The sequence below is a fragment of the Impatiens glandulifera genome, chromosome 4 (assembly GCF_907164915.1).
Source record: "Impatiens glandulifera chromosome 4, dImpGla2.1, whole genome shotgun sequence".
Classification (NCBI taxonomy): domain Eukaryota; kingdom Viridiplantae; phylum Streptophyta; class Magnoliopsida; order Ericales; family Balsaminaceae; genus Impatiens; species Impatiens glandulifera.
The window spans coordinates 46,569,454-46,592,900 of NC_061865.1; the positions used below are offsets into that span (position 1 = coordinate 46,569,454).

Below are 23,447 nucleotides of genomic sequence, written 5' to 3' on the forward strand. Positions count from 1 at the left end.
CTATGGTTTAATCCTTAGGCCCGTTTGCTTCCAATTTTCAAAAATCCAAAACTATTCTGGAACCAAACCCCCATTTTCTAAAAAATTGTATTCTCAAGGTCATAAAGTAACTCTCAAGATTCTCTGGGATGTTTCCCAAAGCAATTTTCTTTTTCTAGGTCTTGTTTGGTTACACTCTCTAACATCTTTTTCTAATATTTTCAGGTTTTGTTAAATCTGAACCCCAACGCAATAGGTACACACCTCCTTTAAATGATTTTTGTACAATTATTTAATGTCTATCCTCATTTAGGACCCCTAGACTATTAATTAAAGATAAGGAATGTTATAATTAGATTTATAGAAGCTAGAATTTGTCTATTTTAGAAGGATTTTGAAAATCGTCCTTAGGCGGGCGTAGAGGACATAGCGCGAAATCCCTTTCCTGAGCGTAAATAGACAACGAACCACTTTTTTCAGAAACTCTGGTATAAATACGTTTGTACATGTATCATTTTATTTATTTTCATAAAATCTCTTGGCGACTCTGATTTTTAAATGAATAATCTTTAAATTAATTATGCTTAATTGATTTAAATCGGGTCAGGTTAAATTGTTATTTAGCCTCCTAGATTATTATTGTTTGAATAAAAGATTAATTATTTTTCATAATTAATTTCTTACCGCTCCAAGTATTTTCAAAATCTTTTAAAAATTAAATGTTTTATTTTAAAAGATGTCTGGCACGCAAACCAAGGTTGAAATCATTGAACCTCGAGCTGCCTCGCGGTAGTCCTTCCATATTGCCACGTGCCTCACAAGCACGTGATAAGCTATGGAACGGGACATAGAATGGGGGGATAATCGGTATTAAACATATCTTCACAGGATAAGACTAATTCGAAGTCTACCAGAAGGGTGTTGTTTGAGAGAGTGTGATTAATCTTTTAAGAGTAGTCTTTTGTTTGAGATAGTTGTTCAAAGATTTTTAAGTTTAAATGGTTTTTATGACATTGACATTATATAGAAAGAGAAAGGGGGGTTTTCCCATTGGAATATATCCTTGAAGTTGTTGGATAAGAGAGGATTACATCTAACATTTCGGATGGTCAAAGAAGGAAAATATTCATTTCATTTCCAAAAAAATGACATTTTAGTGAAATGTTAGTCCTCCATTATGAACCGTGATAAACATAGGTCTTCACGTTGTTTGAGGATTGAATGTTTTTCTTTTTCACAAGAAATATGTTCAGAAATATACTTATAAACGCTGGTTAGATGTTCCATCTTGAAAGAGAAATGATACTACATAAATTTCCATGTAAGGAACTAGTCTACTGTCCATAAAATCGGCATTATTGCGATCGGTTATTTAATCCTGAAGAAAAACCGCTTCCGCTTATAGCCGGAAATCTTACTGGGCGGTAATTATTCAATCATAAATAATTGATCGGTTTTACCGATTTTATTTAAGCGGTTCGGTTTTACATTTATTTTCGGTAGAATGATTTTATCGGTTTCAAGAAGAGGTAGCCATCCTGTTTTATCTATCTGAGTTCTTTTCCATATAGATTTATGCACATAGGATATGAATGTAAATGTCCAATCAATTTTTGAAAAATACCGAAATTTGAGGAGACCGGCCGGTTTTATGAGAATACCGAAATCATGGTTTTTCTATTAAAATGACATGTTTGAAAAGCGAGAGCTTCTCCCTGAGATTATGCCCGGTTTTTCATGAATACAATGAGCAAAATGTTCTTTTTGTGAGGATGTTCCTCCCTAAATGCATGCCGGTACTTTAAGAAATAATTTGGTTACTATCAGCAAGACCCAAAATAGTTCGAAAATATGAAAACCTAGCTTCCTGTAGTGGTTTAGTGAAGATATCGGCCACTTGTTGCTCGGTTGAAACATATTATAACCGCATATGTTTTTGTTGTACATGTTCTAGGATAAAGTGGTGTCGCATATCAATGTGCTTCGTTCTTGAATGCAACACAGGATTGTATATGATCGCAATCGCAATTGTGTTGTCGCAGAATATTGGAGATTCCTTAGTTGTTATGCCAAAGTCCCTTAATTGCTGTTGGATCTAGAGGAGTTGAGCACAGCAGCTACCGACTGCAAGGTACTTAGCTTTCATTGTTGAAGTTGCAACGGATGTCTGCTTTTTGTTGTACCAGGAAACAAGTCGGTCCCCTAAGAACTGACATGTCCCGTTGGTGCTCTTTCTATCAATTTTGAAACCTGCATAGTCTGTATCATAATAATTTGTTAAATTGAAACTGGAATCCTTCAGATACCACAGTCCTAATCTTGAGTTCCTTTAAGATATTTCAATATTCTTTTAGCAGTAGTGTAATGAGACTGTTTTGGATTAGCCTAAAATCTTCTACATACTCCAACTACAAATAAGATATCAGGTCGGCTTGTTGTTAGGTAGAGAAGTGATCCAATGATTCCACGATATGATGTGATGTCAACACTTTGACCATTTTCATCCTTGTCTAATTTGATCGAGGAGCTCATTGGGGTTGAGGCAACGGAACAACTTTTCATACCAAACTTCTTTAGTAATTCTTTCGTGTACTTAGATTGATTTAGGAATGTTTCTCCTTCAATCTGTCGAACTTGAAGACCTAAGAAGAAACTTAATTCTCCCATCATACTCATTTCAAATTTTCGGTCATCATTTTAGAGAATTTATCGCATAACTTTGGATTACTTGAACCGAAAATGATGTCCTCTACATAGATCTGTACCAATAGTATGTGCTCATTCTTTTCCTAAATTTGAATAATATTTTATCAAGAGAGCCTAGAGTGAAATCATGATCAAATAGAAATTTTGTGAGTGTGTCATACCATGCTCTAGGAACTTGTTTAAGACCATAAATAGCTTTGTCCAACCTATAAACATGGTTGATCAGTGCAGGATTTTTAAAACCAGAAGGTTGTTCAACATACACCTCTTTATTTATGATTCTATTTAAAAATGCACTTTTAACATCCATTTGAATGACTTTAAAGTTTTTAAATGCAATAAATGTTAGAAAGATTCTAATGGCCTCTAATCTAAAAACATGAGCAAATGATTCTTCAAAATCAATGCATTCTTCCTGTTTGTATCCTTGGGCCACTAGTCTAGCTTTGTTCTCGTAACCAAATCGTTCTCATTGAGTTTATTTCGAAAGACCCATCTAATTCCAATGACAGGTTGATTAGCTGGTTTTGGAACTAGATGCTACACTTTGTTTCTCTCAAACTTGTTTAGTTCCTCTTGCATTGCTAGAATCTAATCGGGATCCAGCAACGCTTCATCCACCTTTTCGGTTCAATTTGTGAGATAAATATAGAATTTGTATATTCTTCTAACAAATGATTCTTAGTCCTGATGGGTGTTGAGGGGTTACATATAATTAGCTCGGGAGGATGTTTTATGTTCCATTTAAGATTCGGTTCTGAAGTGCTTTCAAACCGACCAGTTATTTGATCAAGGCTAGACATGCTGGTAGATTGAATAGTGACAGACTGACCGGTTTCCTCAGCAGTTTTGAGGCATCAACTTCCTGATGTAAAGCAACTTGATCTTGCTGAACTTCAGCGTTGCTGACCGGTCAATCATAAGCAAATCTTCGGTAAATTGGAATCTCATCTTCACTATCAAATTGGATAGTTAAGTTTTCCATTTTGTTAGATAGATCAATGGGTGATAAATTATTAATTTCAATAGATTTTTCAAATACAATATGAGATGATTCTTCAACAGTAAAATTCTATTGTTATAGACTCTATATGCTTTACTCACTTTCGAATACCCTAACATGATACCACCATTTGATTTTGCGTCGAAAGCGGTCAAGTAATTTTTACCGTTATTATGGATGTAACACTTACAGCCAAAGATCTTAAAATACCGGATATTAGGAACTTTGTCATGGTAGACCTCATATGGGGTTTTATTAAGATGTTTATTTATCATGGATTGGTTTTGTGTATAACATGTAGTATCGATAGCCTCTGCCAATAATTTTTTAGCAATACCTGAATCGGCTATCATAGATCTTGCAGCTTCCTTAAGGGTTTGGTTTCTCCTCTCAGCTAATCCGTTCTGTTGATGAGTTTTGGCACTAGACAACTCGTATCTAATACAGGATTTCTCATGGTATGAAGTGAAAATTCTATTAATAAATTCGGTACCTCTATCACTTCTGATCTTATTAACACGTAAGGATTTTTCATTTTAACTCTTTTAAGCATTCTAATCAGATTTGAAGTGGCTTGATCTTTTGAAACTAAAAAGATAACCCAAGTAAATCTGGAATAATCATCAATAATTATTAAAGTATAGTGCATTCCTCCTAAACTAGTTACTCTAATTGATCCAAAAGGATCCATATGAAGAAGTTCTAAGCATCTACTGGATTGAATATTCCCTTTACTTTTAAAGGTTGATTTAATTTGTTTTCTGATTTGACAGGCGAAACATACTTTATCTTTTCAAACTTCATATTAGGGATTCCTTGAACTAATTCTTTAGTGTGGATATAGTTTATTGTTTTGAAATTCAAATGGTTTAATCTTTTATACCAAAGTCAGTTTTGATCATTTTTAGCGATCATGCAAACAGAGTTAACCCACTTAGTTTTCCAGTCTACCTTATATATATTTCCTACCCATTCCCTGTTAATAAGATGTCACCCTGTTGGTTCTTAATTAAGCATGCTTGTCTTTGGAATTCTACAATATATCCTATATCACACATTTGACTAATGCTCAGCAAGTTAAAACATAGATTTTCGATGATTAGCACGTTATTAATTGTTAGGTTGTCGTGAAAAATCTTACCATTGCCCACAGCTTTACCTTTGGAGTTGTCATAAAAAATGATCTTTGAACCGGATTCTTTCACAATGTCGGTCAGCAGCTTGTTGTTTCACGTCATGTGCCTTGAACATCCGCTGTCCAAATATCATTCAGAGTCCTCCAAGCGTTTAATCTGTTTTCCCTACAAAATACATTTATTTACATCTTTTGGTAACCATGTTTAATTGGGTCCACAGTTAATTAGTCCCTTGGGGATCCAAACTCGAATTATTCTAATGAGTCTCCCGGTGATGGTCTTAATGGTTCTACTTGCATCAGGCTTACCATCTCTCTGTTTTCCTGTAAATGCCTCATTATATTGTGGTGATAATCTTTGATGAACGTTTTCTGACCTTCTATTGAGTTCTTGTCTAACCGGCCGGTTGACTTTCCTTCTCTCGGGATTAAGCCATTGCAATTTATAGGTTGGTCCTACATATATTATTTCATTTTCCAGTTTTGAATCATGAGTTGCTTCACTGTTGGTTAAAGTGCTCTTGACGAAACTTATGAATAGAAGTGTGTCTATACTAAGCTTCAACTTTTTGCAGTTGGAAGATTTAGATTTGTCTGGATTGTTGTTGTCATAGCCTAGACTAAACTTACAGTTATAGGGTCTTTGATGACTCGTCATCTGGCTCACAACATCTCCAGATCTATTTCATGCAGCAATCATGTATTTTGTCCTTTCATTTTCTCCAGTCGACGATTTAACTGTCTCCTTGAGCTTCTAATTCTCAGAGGATAGTTCAATAGTTCCATCTGTTTGGGTATTTAGCCGGGTTGGTACGAGATTTGACAAATTCCTATACTCAATGACCATGTCATTGAGTGCAGTGATCAAGTCTTCTCGGGTGAATTCCTCAGAGGCAAAGTCAAATACCTCTTCCTCGTTTGCCATAAGACATCTGATTTCTTCATCATCACTTTTCGAGTCGCTATGTGCCCACTAACTTCCACCATCATCATCTAATAATGCCTTTTGAATCTCATTGCCTTGACTATTTGACTGATGATCTTCCCTTTGATTTTGTTCGATTGGCTTTCAGTCGTCCCTTCTTGGTTTCCGACATTCCGACCTATAGTGGCCTTGAGCATCACAATTAAAATAGAGAACATTAGCTTTGTTACCGTTAGAGTAGTTATAGTTGTATGAGTTGGTGGGATGATTCTTCTTCATGAACTTTCCGAACTTCCTTGCAAGCATGGCCATTGCATCATCGCTGAACTGTTTAGCCGATTTGATATGTATAGGAGCTACCGGTTCCACGGACGTCACTAGAGCTCTAGTAGTTGTTGATGTTGAGTCTTCATCTTCATTTCTTGCATTCATTTCGAACTCATATGCTTTCAGATCTTCAAAGACATCATGCAACTTCATCTTGTGAAGACCTTTTGATTCTCTCATCACCATGGTTTTGATGTCCCAAGCACTAGGAAGCGATCTTAGAGCTTTGACAATCGTCTCTTTGTTGTCGTATTTCTTTCCAAGAAGTGAGAGTTCATTCACAACACTAGTGAAACAGTCACTAAATTCCTTCATTGTTTCTTCGGGGCACATCTTGATATTTTCAAACTTTTGAGTGGCCATCATGATCTTGTTTTCTTTAGTTTGTTCGTTTCCTTCGTGAAGCTGGATGACTGTCTCCCATACTTCCTTTGTAATGGTGCATCCTCTGATCTTGGCAAATGTGTTTCTGTCCAAGGTTCTGTAGATAGCATTTCTATAGATATTGTCAAGATTGTTCCTTCTTCTGTCCTCATATGTCAATTCTCTCCTTTCCTTGTCGATCTTTATTGGACCATCAGAGAGGATGAACATCATTTCATCGTCCATGGTGGTCAGGTGCAGTTGCATGCATAGCTTTCAATCAATGAAATCTTCACTTTCGAGTAGTGGAGCCTTTTCGTTGTAAGACATGTTGACGTCTGATTGCTTGAGTATAGAGATAACCTGGCTCTGATATCACTTGTTAGGACCGAGATCGCCGAAGGAGACTGAGTTCTGGATAAGGTGAACGCTTACACACATGCTGGTTGATAATAACCCTATTAGAGGTTACTATCGATATCAATACTACGCAAGTTGTCACAAACTCTTGAACCGTGTTCAAGTGCGGAACTGTTCGTTTCAACTTGAAGCAACACAACCATGGTTTAGATAGCAATATGAGGACACAAAGTACAAAAGTAACACAAGATTTATGAATGTTCGGAGATAAAGCTCTTACGTCACCCCTTCTTCTCAAACTTTGAGAAGGATATTCACTCATAATATTCAAACGGTTTACAATACGTATGTCTAACATCCGAGACTTATCTACTGCTCGTTTTCGACTTTTTGCTACGCTCACTCTGTTGAACAGAAATAGATTCTGTCAACATACAACACTCACTACTCACACAGAATAGATGAACTTGTAATACACGTGAGATTCTAACACACTGACTTGAAAGCTTAAGAAATATGTAAATGTGAATAGATTTAAAAGCTTTAACGGATTGCTATCGCATAAGATTATATCGTTGTTTTTAAAAAAAAGGTTGTTTATCCGGTTGAGCTGAGTTCTCTTAAATAGAAATATGAAAATGGTCATATTCTTCTTCTTCAACGGATATATTTCCTTGATAGTATATCATTTCTTGGATCTGATTGGTTGAGGATCCGTGGAGTAGCAGGTACTTTGATAGATCAGCATGGCATTTAATGAGGTTGATACTTTCCAAGAAGCAGATCAACGGGCATATTTGTCTTCTACTAATTTGACTATCTGGAGTAGCGTGATAGATATATGCTTCCAATTGACTATTATCGGACTTATACCGACGTAGGTGTCTGGATAATTTGGGCAGGCTTCTGCTCCCAAGAAGTTCTTATCAGACTTATATAAAAGAGGCAACGATACAGTCTGTACATGTGAAGGCTCCCTTCTGTATTTACCGGAATTGTTCTGCCTATCACTGAATAGGAAACTATTGGTTGTGCTTAGTGTAAAGTTAACTTATCATAAACCGGTTGCTCTTCTTGGATCAGTCTGGTCAAACTACCAAGATTGAATTACCGATTTCACCTTTTGAGAATAACTGGTTAATTTACCTTTGAATTTATAATACCGATTTTGTATATATTACCTAAGTGATGGAGAAACTGATTCCTCATGTAGTACTGAAGTGATAGAAAACCTGATTCCATTTCCTTAGGAAAAGCCGAGCATAAAACCGATTGCATTACCGAAGATATAGCCGAACGCGCCGTCTTTATAAGACCGAAATACAAAACCGGTTTTGTTGAATAGCCGACCATTTTACCAATGACAAAACCGATCGCGCAACCTTTATAGAACCAAGTATAAAAACGGTTTTTTTAAATAGCCGAACATACGAGTAACCGAATATAATACCGATCAAATAACCGATTTGAAAAGATGGTTGCGCCCTCTTTTCACTACCGAGAATATGACCGGTTTTCTTAAATAGCCGAACATACAAATAGTCGAAGATAAGACCGATCATAAAACCGATTTGCGCCGTTTTTATAGAACCGATCATAAGACTAATCATAAAACCGATCATAAAACTGATTTGTTGAGTTTGTTTGTTTATTTTCCTTTAAGACAAGACATAGCAGTTTCAGTTTTTCTTTATCTGCACAAGAATTAACTTGGTTAGTTTTGTTTAGATATTTAATTTACTACTAATTTATCTAACATACTCCTATAATAATCTTAATAATAAAGTTGAGAGCCTCTTGTGCTTCAAAGTGGATGTAGACCTGTTATGGTCGAACATTTATAAATATTGTGTTTACGTTTTTTTAATTGATTTCTTTCTTTTTCGCAATTATTTGATGTTATTGTTGTTCTTGAATTAAAGGATACTTCATCTCCTGATATCCCAACACTATTACCAGGTTCTAATTTATTTATTTTTTGTTAGCTTAATATTATTATTTGTTCTTTTTTTTTATGAAAATTATGATTATGATGGTGATCATTTCTACCATTGATATTTGAGTTGTTATATTGGGCTTTTGACTTATAAAACTTCGAAATAACATATTGGAATCCTGAGAATTTAACTTTATTTCTCAACTATATCTTCTTAAGTTAATACAATCCATAAATATGCTTTAAAACTAATGTTTTTTATTTTAATGTTAATTTGTATAAAAAGAAACTTATAAAAAATAGTTATATTATTATTATTTCTTAAAAGGTTCTCAAATTAATATACTTCCTTAAATTAATATAATCCATAAGTTAATGCTTTAAGACTAATGTTTCTTAATTTTTTTTATTTCGTTTCCTTTCAAAACCACAAAGACAATACTCTCTTGTTTAAACATTAGTATACAATGTTTTACATATTTAGCCTGGGCTACAACCCTCCTCCGCCGTTGTGTACTATAGATCCCAACATTTACTAAGTTTTGAAGGAAAATATTATGAAATTTTAGAAGCAAAAATAAATTCCATACAAAAAACATGTAAAGAGGTACCAAAAGTATAATTTGTAGACAAACATCTTTGTGGGTATAATGGAAGAAAAAATTTAATTTTCTAAGTGTTTTAAAAAAAATTACTGCAAATTTTAATATAAAAAGTTAATTTTCTCAAAAAAAGTCATAAATAAGAAAAAAATAATAATAAAACATTGACCGAATATGCATTAGATTTGCCAAATTTCAAATAGTTCTTAGTGTTGCTACAACTTTTGGAATCTATAAAAGGGGTTATATAGAGCCTCCCATCCAAACTAAATTAAGGCAAAAAAAAAAACATCTTACAACATGATGCATACAACAACAAAATTATTTGTTCCAAGTTTTCTTCAATTATGTACCTTCTATGTCATTTTTCTTAAGTGTACCCAAGCTAGTGGGCATGATCGAAAGGCATGCGTTTATTTTTTATAGTTACTCTTTTGTTTTTTATATATATAATCTCAATATCATATGACAAGACTTAGACTAAATTATATACGATCTCTAAAAGTTAGGAGGAGTCATGAGTCAAGACAATTGGTCTGTACTGTATGCTAACTTGTGCCCAAAGATAACCCAAACCACTCATAGAAACATAAATAATAAAATTTAAAGATTAGTATGTGTATAAGATGTCCCGTATTGGAAAATTATAGTATATATGAACTACTTATAAAAATAAGTCTAATAAACTACACATAACTTCGTGGAAATCTTTTTTAGCTTGGGCTTTGGTGGTCCAATGATTTACTCGAAGATATTTGTGGTCTATTTTCACACAGATAGGACGTTCAATATGGAATTGACAGTCGACACTATGTTCTGGGTTGCCCTAGTTATAATTTAATAAAAAATTATTTTTGAATAGATTTGAACTAATGACCACTAAACTAAATCCTTTAATATTTAAAAATACTAGTAAATTTAACTAAAAATATTGTTTTTCATTAAATAGGCTGCCCTAGAATGTGTTGTCCTAGCCCGTGAGCTTGCTGGACTTACCTTAGGGTCGGTCCTATGTATCAGAGTCAACCCGGTGGTAGGACAAAGTGTCATGGGGGAGCACATCTTGAATTTCGCAGAAACTAAGTGTCACATGGTTCAATTTTAGAGTCTTAATCGGTGGAGTTTGGAACTATAAATGACAATAAATACTCATATATTCGATGGTCGAGTTTGAGTATTTTAAATCGAGTTTGGGGTTGGGGTCATGATCAGGTAATAGAAAAGATACCCGATCGAGTTCGAGGTCAGGAATGGGGAGTATACGAAACCTAAATCCGAACTCCAATACCTGACCCAAAACTTATGGGTACCCGATGATCAGATTCAAGTATTTTAAATCGAGTTCGGAGTTGGGGTCAGGTATGGATTATAAAAAAGATACCCGTCGAGTTTAGGGATGGAAAATGTGCGAAGCCCAAACACGAACTCCAATATCCGACTATACTAATATTAAAAAATATTTAAATTTGTTTTATTAAGTATTAATGTGAAATTTCATATGCCCATCATTTCATCCATTCTAATAATTACATTATTTATTTCACTCTTACCCACACTTTACACCAATTGTTTTTTCTAATACCAAAAAAGTTAATTCTCCTTCATCATTCATCATTCATCATTCATCATTCATCATTCATCATTCATCATTCATCATTCATCATTCATCATTCATCTTCATTTTTAACTAACAAAATATTATTTCTCTCTCATCACTTTTTATCTTCAATTTTTAATATTTTTTCAACATTTACTCTATATATTTTCTTCTTTTCAATTATAATAGTAACAAAAATTGTTATGTTCTTCTACAGGTAAAATATACTTATATAGGTAAGTAATGTTTTTAATTCTTTTTTTAAAATTTAGATATTAGTACTTTTAAAGTTATTGATTTAATTATTTTCAATCTATAATTTGTAACTTCTTTTTAATAAAATATATATATATATATATATATATATATATATATTCACACTTTATCTTGGATGAGAACAAAAATAGAGATACCCTTTGGGTTTTGAATCGGATAGTAAAATAAAAATTGGGTTCGGGAACAAATATTTACTCACCAGGTACGGTACCCGTTAAAATCCCTATTTGGGATTACAAATGAGATGACGACGAGCACGTCACGTGAGTAAGTTGGAGAGATTGTGATGTCCCAAATCAAGAATTTATAGAAAATTTGATTTTTTTTATATAAAAATGAGTATAATAACTATATGTACCTCCCTGAGTACCTTTTCTTGAACTGTAGTGGCCTATTGATTTGTTCGAAGATATTTTTAGTTTATTTCTTCACAGATAACCATACTCGAGTTTGAAATATTACACCTCATAAGACTTAAATTGATTAACAAACTTGGTCTTAGTTATGTGTATTTATTTATTTTATTTCAATATTTTTTAAGTTATATATTAAATTATTAATTATATATTTTTAAGTCACTTCTAAAGTTCTAATCGGTAGAATTTGGGACTACGAATAGGATTGCGACGAGGATGTCGAGTGACTAAGTTGGGGAGATTGTGATGTCTAATTGACGATAGATACCTTAATGGTTATCTCTTTGAGTTTGGGTTGTGGTGCCTAGTGATTTACTCGAAAATATTTGTAATTTATTTCATCACACATAACGGCTCCCGAGTTCCGGCCTTACACCTGAAAAAAAATTTTAAAATTGATTAACAAGCTTAGTCTTAGTTATGTGTTTGTCTTAAGTTACATATTAAGCCATATTTTTACAAACTATATCTCACTTTCACTAAATCAATGCCTTGAAACAAAAATAACTTGCACAAGAAAGAAAAGAATTTGTGAAAAAGAAATTTGATTTGCCAAATTGTTCATTGTCATGATAGAAATATGAAGGCCTAAATTGCACCATCCATATATATATATATATATATATATATATATATATATATATATATATATATATATATATATATATATATATATATATATATATATATATATATATATATATATATATATATATATATATATATATATATTAATATTGATATGAGATAATATTTTAAAATATATTTTATTTATTTATTAATAAATTTAATAATAATTTTTATTAAATGTGTTCCACTATATTTCTCACTTCAATAGTTTTTTCTATCATTCAGGAATATATAGTATATTTGGGAGACTTGAAACAGGAATCGGACATCCCTCTCCCTGTCTTGCATTCAAACTTTCTTAAAAAAGCTTTTGGCGGGTAATATTATCATCAATGTAGTTTCTTAAACATATTTTTTCCTTTTTTTTTATTAATTTAAACAATGTCATATATATGAAATGATTGTTTAATTATTTCTAAGATACAATTTTTTTTTAGTTTAAACAACACTTATACATCACTTCTTCACACTTATAAGGCCGATTTCAATGGTTTTGTCGCCATGTTAACGAAGGACGAATATCATCGAATTTCATGTAAGATAATTCATTTCTTCTCATCTATATAAGAATTCACTTACAAAATTATAAATAATATTCTTATATGCATCAATTTAATTCATTATCAGTAATGAAAGAAGTGGTATCGATATTTCCCAATAGAAATAATTATTTGTACACTACGAGATCATGGGACTTCATTGGATTTCATGAAACGAGCAGAAGAGTATTATCGGTGGAGAGTGACATCATTGTTGGAATAATCGATACCGGAATTTGGCCAGAATTAAATAATTTTAGAGATACAGGACTCGGTCCTCCACCACATAAATGGAAAGGCTCATGCCGAGGACTAATAAATTTCACCTGCAATAAGTAAGAATTTGAATGACTTCATACCAAGAAGTACTCTTTAATTTCAGCAAAATTATTGGAGCAAGGTACTACAATAGAAAGGGAGACTTCACGGAAACTGATATCAAATCTCCAAGAGACACCAATGGTCATGGAACTCATATAGCATCAACGATCGCCGGAAACCCTATTAGTTCGGCAAGCTTTTCCGGTCTCGGCAAAGGTACAGCTCGGGGAGGAGTTCCGTCTTCACGGATTGCCGTATATAAGGTTTGTTGGTCCAATAACATTTGCGCAGATGCTGACATCCTGGCTGCATTCGATGATGCCATTAAAGATGGAGTTGACATAATATCAATTTCTAACGGAAATGACTATAATGCAAATTATCTCGACGATTCGATAGCTATTGGATCTTTCCTTGCCATGGGAAAGGGAATTCTGACGACAATGGCCGGTGGAAACGATGGTCCGGAAATTTCAACTGTTACCAATGTTGCTCCATGGGCAATTACAGTTGCAGCAAGCACCATTGATCGAAGATTCTTTACCAAATTGAAGTTGGGTAATCATGCAACTTTTCAGGTAAAATCTTTCACTATCATTTCTTCTCGTTTCAGCAAATCATAGATACAATGTTCTTAATATATTTTAATTATTGATTCATCTCTTTAACTGCAGGGAGATACAGTGAACACGTTTGATTCAAATGGTTTCCTCCCTTTAGTGTATGGTGGTGATGTTCCAAATAAAACATTGAATATTTCTGGTGCTGTATCTAGGTATTATTATCAAGTTGAATGATAGAATATGTTTAGTTTGTTTGATTTGTTTGATTTAGGGTTTAGGTGAATGTTTTAAGTAAATGCAAGGAATTTTCTATGGTCAAAACTTCCATCCCTCTAGGGACTCTACCCATAATCTCTCTTATCCTTCAACCCATTGGTTCATGAATCTGATCAGTTTTTTTTTTTTTTTTTTTGCTATGACATTATGAGAGGTTGCATGCATGATCATGATACGTGGTTGATTTGTAGCAATTCTTGTATAATTTTGTTATATGTTTTTATTGAGATTCTGAGAATATGAAGTTGCCCAGTAATTTAAAATCTTTTGTTCAGACTATTTTATTACTCTCATACAATGCAGATTCTGTCAAATCAATTCACTAGACGCTAAATTGGTAAAAGGTAAAATTGTTCTTTGTGACCAACTTAATTCAGGAGCAGGAGCTCTTTCGGCAGGTGCAACTGGTATGGTGATACGAGCAAATGGACCCAAAGATAATGCTCTCGTGTTTCCCCTCCCTGCAACTTATGTTGACGATAAGGTTGGACACGACATCATGAACTATATTAACACAACAAGGTATATGCCATAGTATTTGAGTAAATCTAACAATATTGGATTATAATTCAGTTCATTGACTATTTTCTTGTTTGAAAAACAGAAATCCAATAGCAAGCATATTGAAGAGCAACGAAGCTATTGATGAGTTTGCACCTTATATTGCATTCATGTCATCTAGGGGGCCGAATACCTTAACATATAGCATCCTCAAGGTTGTAATATGGTCTATAGTTGAAAAAAAATATGGGAAAACATGGTTTCTAGTTGAAGTTAGGCATTATGAATGTATTTACCTAGCAAGAAATTATATTAAAGATTTTACTCTTATTGTAGCCGGATTTATGTGCGCCTGGTATTGGTATATTGGGAGCATGGACAAAAGGAGTACAAATTGATAAAAGGAGGCTTCCTTATAACGTCTTATCGGGCACATCAATAGCCACTCCACATGTTGCTGCTGCAGCCGCTTATGTCAAATCCTTCAATCCCTCATGGTCTCCATCTGCTATAAAATCTGCTCTTATGACCACTGGTATATATATGCAATGTTTAACTCATTTATTCCTACAAACTTTTGAAAAACTTTAAATGCATAATAATTCTCTTGTAGCCTTCATGATGAATGCAAATACATCTTCCGGACAAGAATTTGGTTATGGAGCAGGCCAAATAAATCCTGTAGGGGCTATTGATCCCGGACTTGTGTATGATGCTAGTAAAGAGGACTATTTACAACTCTTGTGTTCACTAAAGTATGACAGCAAGCAGTTGAAAAAACTTACTAATGACGTCATACCATGTTCATGCATCTTTTTGGGGTGTAAAACTGCTTGGAATCTAAACCTGCCTTCATTTTATAAAAATGTATTTTTATCAACTCCTTTTAATGTCACTTTCACTAGGAGAGTTACTAATGTCGGATCGGCATCATCTATTTATAACGCCCAGATTGTTGCTCCACCAGCACTGAAAATAGTAGTTGTACCGAACAAACTCTTTTTCTCTAGTGTTGGACAAACTCGATCATTCAGGATGACTGTCACGGGAAGACTTAGTTCTAAACAGAAGTTTGTGTCTGCTTCTTTGTCATGGGTAGACGCCACACATATAGTAAGAAGCCCCATTGTTATTTTCGCTCCTAGATAAACAAGCATGATGATATTAGATTGGACATTCAAGTAATAAGCATTTGTTTATTGAATAAAAATAAGGAAAGACTACAGGGGATATCAGAAAGATGGTATGTCACAAGTTCATTAATAATGATTTGTTTATGAGAATGTGTATTGAGTTTGTGTTTGTGGAATTGTGGTGTGTTACTAACCCAATCTTTAGTTAGGTTGGATGTTACCTAATCTTGCATATAAGATTATTTGTCTCTCATTTTCATACATTTGTATTTTTATTTTTTTAAAAGGTTAACTTAACCTTACACCGGCGTTATGATCCTCATTTCAACTTAAGCCGTTTTTAGTGATTTGAATTTGTAATCTTAAATCTGTTAAGAATGACTCTTTTATTTAAACTAATCAAGTGTGGATTAGATTTTAGTGCTATATTAAATTAGAAAGAAAAATACGTTTATGAATGACCACGAATACCATATCTATCGGGTAATGAAGTACCGGAACCTGAATCAATTTTTTTTTGGAAAACGGTTTAAACCATTTCATTAAAATTCCAAAAGTGGGAGGGTCAAAAATCAAAGTTAGACAAGTCTTAGTTAAAATTATAAGATGACAATCAAACGACCCTAAAAAACCTGATTATTAACAATTAAACATACAACAAATAGAGATTACAAACAAAGATTACAAACTGTATCAAATCTTAATATTCCAATCAGGATTTTTATTTCAATATCAACAAGGGCGAATCCAGGATTTTTTTTTGACTGTGCTGATTTTAATTTTTTAGTAATTAAATTTATCAATAAATACCCCTAATAAAATAAAATAAATGTAAAAGATCTAAGAAATGAACGAAATACCCGAATTAATAACAAATTTATATATATAAAAATTATCTCGTATTATTGAAAATGTAAAAATAAGACAAGAAAATATATAAAATTTAACAAACTTTTACATATTATTTAAGTTGCAACCTTCTATTTTTATAGAATAAAATTCATCTATTATAGAATCCGAATCAATATCTTCAACAAGCTCTCGTTCAATATAAATTATCATAGTATCGGCTAAAAACTCTTCTTCCATCTTATTCCGTTGAATAGTTTTCACATGTTTCATTGCTGAAAATGATCTTTCTGTAGTGGGAGTAGAAACTGGTAAAGTCAAAACAAGTCGAATCAATCTATCAATCAAATTATAATTTGATGACTTGTTTGTTTCAACTAATCCGCGACACAATTCAATGATGGAAGAAATATTTTGAAAATTCTCATTACGAGAAATATCAATTTTATAATGCTGGAGTTGGGATCTCAAATAATGCATTTCTTGTTCACTGAAGTCTCCTGGATAATACTTTTCAGCCAATTTGCAAATATCTTCACCTTTAAATGATTTAAAACTATCTTTAGGGTCCAAAGCAGAACTAAGTTTAAGGAGCTCTACTAATTATCACTAAATCTGGAATTCAACTCTTCTTGTTGAAAATCTATCACTGAATTGAAGATATTGAAATGATAGTGTTGTTGAATTGTCAACGAATATTTTTGTTGACATGAATGTCTTGTTGCACTTTTGTATGAAGCATTTAGATCCGAAATTTCAATGTCATGTTGTGTGCAAACCATTTGCACGTATTCTAGGAGATGATCAAATCCTTCTTCTTTAAAATTGAAAAGTAGTGCTTCAGTAGTTGATACTAGATCCATGGCATTTATAATATCAAGAGATTTGTTTTGCAAAGCTTGACAAAGCAGGTTTGTAATTCCCATAACTTTTTGCATCATATAAAGTGTGAAAAAAATTCAAAAGATCTCAAAGCTATCAAACAACCACATGCTTCTCCACGTAAAGAACTAGACGATCCTTCTTCCACAATACTTTCAAGAACATAAATAGTTGCACCAAACATATCAATTAAACTGCAAATAGATTCAAAATGAGAGCTCCATCGAGTTGATCCACTACGATGTAAATTACCAATTTGATTCATTCCTTTACCAGTATCTCGTTCACCCAAAGTAATCATACGATCAATTTCAATAGTTTGAACAGAATGTAACTCAGAATGCCATTTGGAGGAACAACCAATAAGATTAATAATGGTGGATAGTTTTGAAAAAAATAGGCAAACAGAAATCTCTTTTGTAGAAGCTCCAACTAATGCTAATTGTAACCTATGAGCAAAGCAATGTATATAATATGCATATGGACACTCTCGAAGAAATAGAGCTTGAAGTCCATTCCAAGCACCAGACATGTTACTAGCACCGTTGTACCCTTGCCCTCTCATATTGGTGACATTCAAATTATGTCGAGAAAGAACATCTGATATGCTTTTCTTTAATGTTGAAGCAGTAGTATTTGGAACATTAACAATATCAAAGAAACGCTCTCGTAAAATACCCAAACAATCAACAAATCTTAAAATAATTGACATCTGCTCTTTATTTGAAATATCTTTAGCTTCATCAATTAAAATACAGAACTTCGCATCTCCAATTTCTTCACGAATTTTTTTCCTTACTTTATTTGCAAAAATATGCAAAATTTATTTCTGAATAGTTAGTGAAGTATATGTTACATTTCTTGGAGCTTTTTCTAATACTATATCACCAATATTAACATTCAATCGACCCATAAGTTTTATCATCTCTATAAAATTACCACGATTTTTAGAAGATGAAGATTCATCATGACCTCTAAATGCACAAGCTTGTAAACTAAGCCATCGAATACTCTCAATTGACGTTTTAAGTCGTAATCAATTTTTCTGAACTTCATCTAAACTTTGGGCATTCAATATGTTGTCAATATGTCCACTTACTTTCATCAAATCTTCAACACATTTCACTGAATTACTATGTGAGGAAGTAGGACCTCCCACGTGAATTAAAAGTGGACATTTAACTCTATCGTTAACCCTTTTCCAGTTATTAAATCTATCAATAGTGAATGAAGGTTAATAGGTGATTTCTATTGGAAAAGAAAACAAGGAAAACAAAATATTAAATCCTTTGATGAAGAATACTCTAACCAAGGAAACTTTTCAAACCACGAGTATTGAAATCTACGATACTGAGTTTGTGATCCAAACTTAGTTCTTGGATACTCATCTAACTTAGGTTGATACGGACCCATTCTAATATAAGACCGTCTAATTTCATCTTGTTGATTTATTGGATGTTACCATATAGGAATCTGAATTGCGGGATCTCGTTCAAGATTATTAAGATCAATTTCAACCCTTGGAAAATTTAAAACAGGTTGTTCTTCTTCCGTATTAGATGTATAAGATTGAAGATTTACCTCGTTAACCGTAGATGTATATGAATTTTCTTTATGTTTGAAAAACGACAGTAATATGTTTCTTTTTTTACTCCTTTCATTATCCATTGTAATCATATTAACAAAAATATAGAATTAATCCGAGTATATAATTTATACAATCTTATGTTATAAACAAAATTAATTGAGAAAAGGTAAAGAAAACTAACCGAGAGATTCAAAAGAGAGATCAAGGATAGTTGTAGAGAAATTAAATCAAACAATCATAAAAATTTAAATTGATTATGTTCTAAATAAATAAAAAATATTAAAGTTTAAGTATGAATATAAAAAATATAATATAATATAATATAATATAATAACAATATATATATATTATAGATAGATCATATTCTTATATAAGATATTATATTTATAGATAGAAAATCTTAGCTAGCGGTATATAATAGATATTATATATTATATATATATATATATATATATATATTAAAAAATCACACTGGGCTTCTGCCCACCGTAGCCCGCTGAGTGCATCCGCCATTGCATATCAACCTGATGTTTCAACATATTGTCTTCCTCTTTCCCTCGTCCTTTCTCTTCCCTTTCCCCTTCCTCTTGTAATGAACGGGGGGGTGAACTGAAGAGGTTGATGAATACTGCATATTCTCATCTTTATTTATTTCTTTATATGAACTTGTTCTTATTTGATAGAAATAATTATTCTTCAGAATTTCTGAGCTCTTCACCTTGTAGTTCTCAAATTGAATTTCGAGATCATTGTCTTTAATTCCTTCAACTTCATCTTTGGAATCCTCAACAACTTTAGATTCCTTTGTATCAATATTGACATTCTCTTCTTCCTTTTGATTAATCTGAGTATCTTCCTCTCTATTTTAATCAACAACCATTTCAACTTGATTTGATTGAGAATCATCAACTATTTCTTCAACATGATTAGGTTGAGGATCCACCTCCTTCTTCATATTGCTTTCTTCTTGTACATAATTTTCTTTATCTTTTGTTTCCTATTCTTTAACCACATTTTTCTCTTTAAAAATAAGCACATTTGTATTGTTTTCCTACATCTTTACTTTCTGACCATTATGAATTTTCTGATCTTCTTCCTTATCCAAATCACATTTTGGGCTTGCATGTTGGAATGTATTGTAAAAAGAGCATCTTTCTGGCCTCCACTCATAAGTGATTTCCATGACAGTAGATTTTCCTTTTCGGTCTACTACTGTCATACTTTTCGGTAGTGTGCTTCTAGGATGCACCTCAATGCTAATTCTAGCAAATGTTCGGTGCTCTCCTCCTTTAGTAATTGGATCCATGTATAATGGTCTACCCAATAAACCTACAAAAGGACTAAGGGCTTCAGAATTGTACATATGTGCAGGTATATTCCAGAGCTTGAACCATATCTGTGCAGTTTCTTTTGGCTTACTCAATAGGTTCAAGTATTCAGACCATTTTTCTAACTTCATAGAATTGGATCCTATATATGTATGCCCATTTTCTAGAATTTCCTCTAGATTAGATCCCTTCTTGAATTTAAGGAAATATATATCATGGACATTTGTTGAAATCTTCTCCAACCCTTTTCCTTCCTATTGCTTCAACAATGCATCTTTAATAATTGGGAAAAATACTTTGTTTTTTCCTATGTAGTTTCCCACAACTACATTTTCCTATTCCTTTATACATTTTTTCTCTACTTCAGTAGGCAATTTAAATTCAAATGGAGAATTCAGTACCTCCACTTTTGTCTGTGTATTTCCCAAGTAGATTTTCCCTTTATAAGAATGATCTTCTGACTTTTTGGCATTGTTGTTCTTCCAGACTTCATTATTTTTCCATGTCGAGTTGCTCTTGATAGTATATGACTTAGATTTGGGAGCCTTCATTAGTTCCTTAATTGTAGCAACTGACAATTGAATAATTTCTTCATATTCTTCTTTTTTCAACAGATTCCAGTCTTGAAGATAGTGGGTGTTGAGTTGAATTGTAATCTGTTGTGCTTTCTCCTTATTTATGACAATTTCTCTCCTTTTGGCATTCATTAAGAACTTTGTGATTTGATTCTTGAGCCCAAACAGATTAACTCTTTCATTATAGTGTATCTTCCAAGCTCTTTCATTATCCCCTTATTTTCCTGCATTATTTTCAATAGAAATTTTCCCAGCAGTAGTTGGAGCAGATTGCTTAATTGTGTTGGTATCCTGCTGTTCTTTGATAACTTCTTCAGAAATTCTTTCAAATTCTTTAACTGTTGCTTCATTAATTCCTTCCAGCACAAAATCTCTAACTTCTTTGATTTATCACTTTTATTCTTCCCCTTCCCCATAATGGCAGAGATAGAGTAATAGAACAAATTAATTGCAGAAACTCTAACAGATGATCAAAAGTAAACCGCAATCGAGGGAAAAATCTAACGGCGCTTACAAATGTAAAAGAAACCCTAGACTATAAACACTTAATGAACGGCGCAAGACAATACCAGGAAGCCCGTGTCGATCGTCCTGTGTCGTCTGTGCCTATTGTGTCGCCTGTGCCGATCGTGTCGTGCCGCTTATGCCGATGGCGCTTCCTTTGATTAATTGTAATTTCGATGTCAATTTGATGACTTACGATGCAAGACAATATCGTGTCGTCCGTGCCTTTGTCTGTGCCTATCGTGCCGATGTACCAATTGTGTTGTTTGTGCCGATCGTGTCGCCCATGCCGATTCTGTCGCCCGTGCTGCTTGTGCTGATCGCGAATCAAATCTCCATAGCTTTTTCTCTCTCTTTTCTACCTGACCCAAAATTTTATACTACACTTCCCAATCTTGATCAGTAACCTCGATCAGTAACGGATATCTATCAGGTAATGAAGTACTAGAATGATTTTTCGAAAAATCTAGAAGTTTTGAACTTCAATAATGGATTTTCTGTAAATCGAAATTTGAGAGTGAAGATTGGAATCTCTGATTTGGGAACGACTCATGTGATCTATTTATAGCTGTCCTGAGTTGGTGGAGACTTCTAGTGGCCTGAATCGGCCAAAATCCATTAATGACTTTTAGTTCTTCTTGGATTAAGTCGCGGGAATAGGGATGAATCATCCCTATTTTGATAAGGAGAAATGATCATCATCGTAGGGTGATCATTCTGGACTTTAAATCAGCCGAAAAGGTTGACTAACGGTTGAGTTCCAAGTTGGAGAAATCAACCACAGATCTTCAAGCTTATCCACACGGCGTCGCGATGAAGAAAAAGATCGAAAGCCAAAATGATGTCGTTTTGTGCGCGTCTGGCGTTCCGTCTGCATTCTGTGGTATCTGGGCGTTACGTTAACGTGTTGGTTAACAGGGCTAACAACTAGTTAGCTGTCTCTTGCGTCTCGGGCGCGCGATACTTCTCTTACAAAGGGCTATGCTGAGCGCTTTGATGCGTTGGATGTGATTCTAACGTCCATCTGATGGACGCGGTTCCTGGTGCAGCCGATTCTTATGATTTCGGCCACATTGGATCGCGAATTTATTTTTATTTTAAAACTATGGAACTCAATAGAATGGTTAAAGGATTACCAAAAATTATTAGACTTGAAAAAAGTGTATTCATTGTCTCTCTGAAAGCAATAAAGACATACTATTCAAAAAAGAAACAAGTGGAGGGACACTAACGTGGAGTAGTGAAAGAATGTACATTCTGACATTTATATATAATTTTATCATAAAATTATGAGTTTATTTATTAAAAACAAAACCAAAGATATTTGATTTGTTTAAGAACTTCAAACTCATGGGGAAAAAGTGTGATCAATCTCTAGTATGTTTGAGAACAGACAAAGGAAAATAATTTACTTCCAATAAATTCAATAACTACTATAAATTTACTGAAATGAGAAAACAATTAACTATATGATATACACCCCCAACAAAATAGGTTAGTTGAAAGTAGGAATATAATAATCATGAATGTTGTGAGAAGCATATTGTCCAATAAACAAGTTCCTAATATTTTTTGGCTTGATGTTGTGCAGTGGTGTGCACACATTATGTGTAGAAGCTTCACTAATGAATTAAAAAAACTCCTCAAGAAACTTGGAGTGATATAAAACTCTATGTAAGTCATTTAAGAGTATTTGGTTGCATTGCACATGTACCTACACAAAAAAAAACTGAAATTGGATAATCAAATCTCTACTTATGTTTTACTTGTATAAGTAAGGAATCTAAAATTTACATGCGTTATGATTCTATTCTAAAAAAGAATATAGGGAGTAGAGATGTTGTCTTCGAAGAAGATGTGTGCTGAGATTGACAAGACAACTCTAGTTCAAAAGAACTAGAATCAGAAGACAATGGGTGCAATTTTGAAAGTGAAAGTAAAGATGATGAAAGTTTGGAACCAATAACTAAAGAAGTAGATGGAAGGTCTTCACTCACCAATAATCTCAAAGCCAAAAGACCTAGATAGTTCACCACCAACTTTGTCAAGAAGAAAAAGGAGATCTCCTTATTGTCAAGAAGACTACATTGCCGATGAAGTGTCATCAGAGGAAGACGAGTAACCCATCTCTCC

The 23,447-nt window shown here is 33.3% G+C and overlaps 1 protein-coding gene across 1 annotated transcript; it reads left to right on the plus strand.

Moving 5' to 3' along the window:
- The first annotated feature begins 6,259 nt into the window (after positions 1-6,259).
- On the plus strand, positions 6,260-15,604 carry LOC124935236 (subtilisin-like protease SBT4.3). The gene is made up of 11 exons (XM_047475683.1): positions 6,260-6,391; positions 6,481-6,693; positions 12,481-12,572; positions 12,693-12,790; positions 12,883-13,129; positions 13,177-13,693; positions 13,790-13,890; positions 14,258-14,476; positions 14,559-14,670; positions 14,792-14,990; positions 15,069-15,604. The coding sequence occupies exons 1-11, from the start codon at positions 6,260-6,262 to the stop codon at positions 15,602-15,604; spliced, it is 2,466 nt and encodes an 821-aa protein (XP_047331639.1).
- The last annotated feature ends 7,843 nt before the right edge of the window (positions 15,605-23,447 follow it).

Bases quoted from the DNA above. Each gene is read 5' to 3' on its own strand.
- LOC124935236 (XM_047475683.1), top strand. From the start codon at position 6,260: ATGGTTTTGATGTCCCAAGCACTAGGAAGCGATCTTAGAGCTTTGACA. The intron at 14,477-14,558 runs GTATATGCCATA...TTTGAAAAACAG, and splicing joins AACTATATTAACACAACAAG to AAATCCAATAGCAAGCATAT. The intron at 14,991-15,068 runs GTATATATATGC...ATTCTCTTGTAG, and splicing joins ATCTGCTCTTATGACCACTG to CCTTCATGATGAATGCAAAT.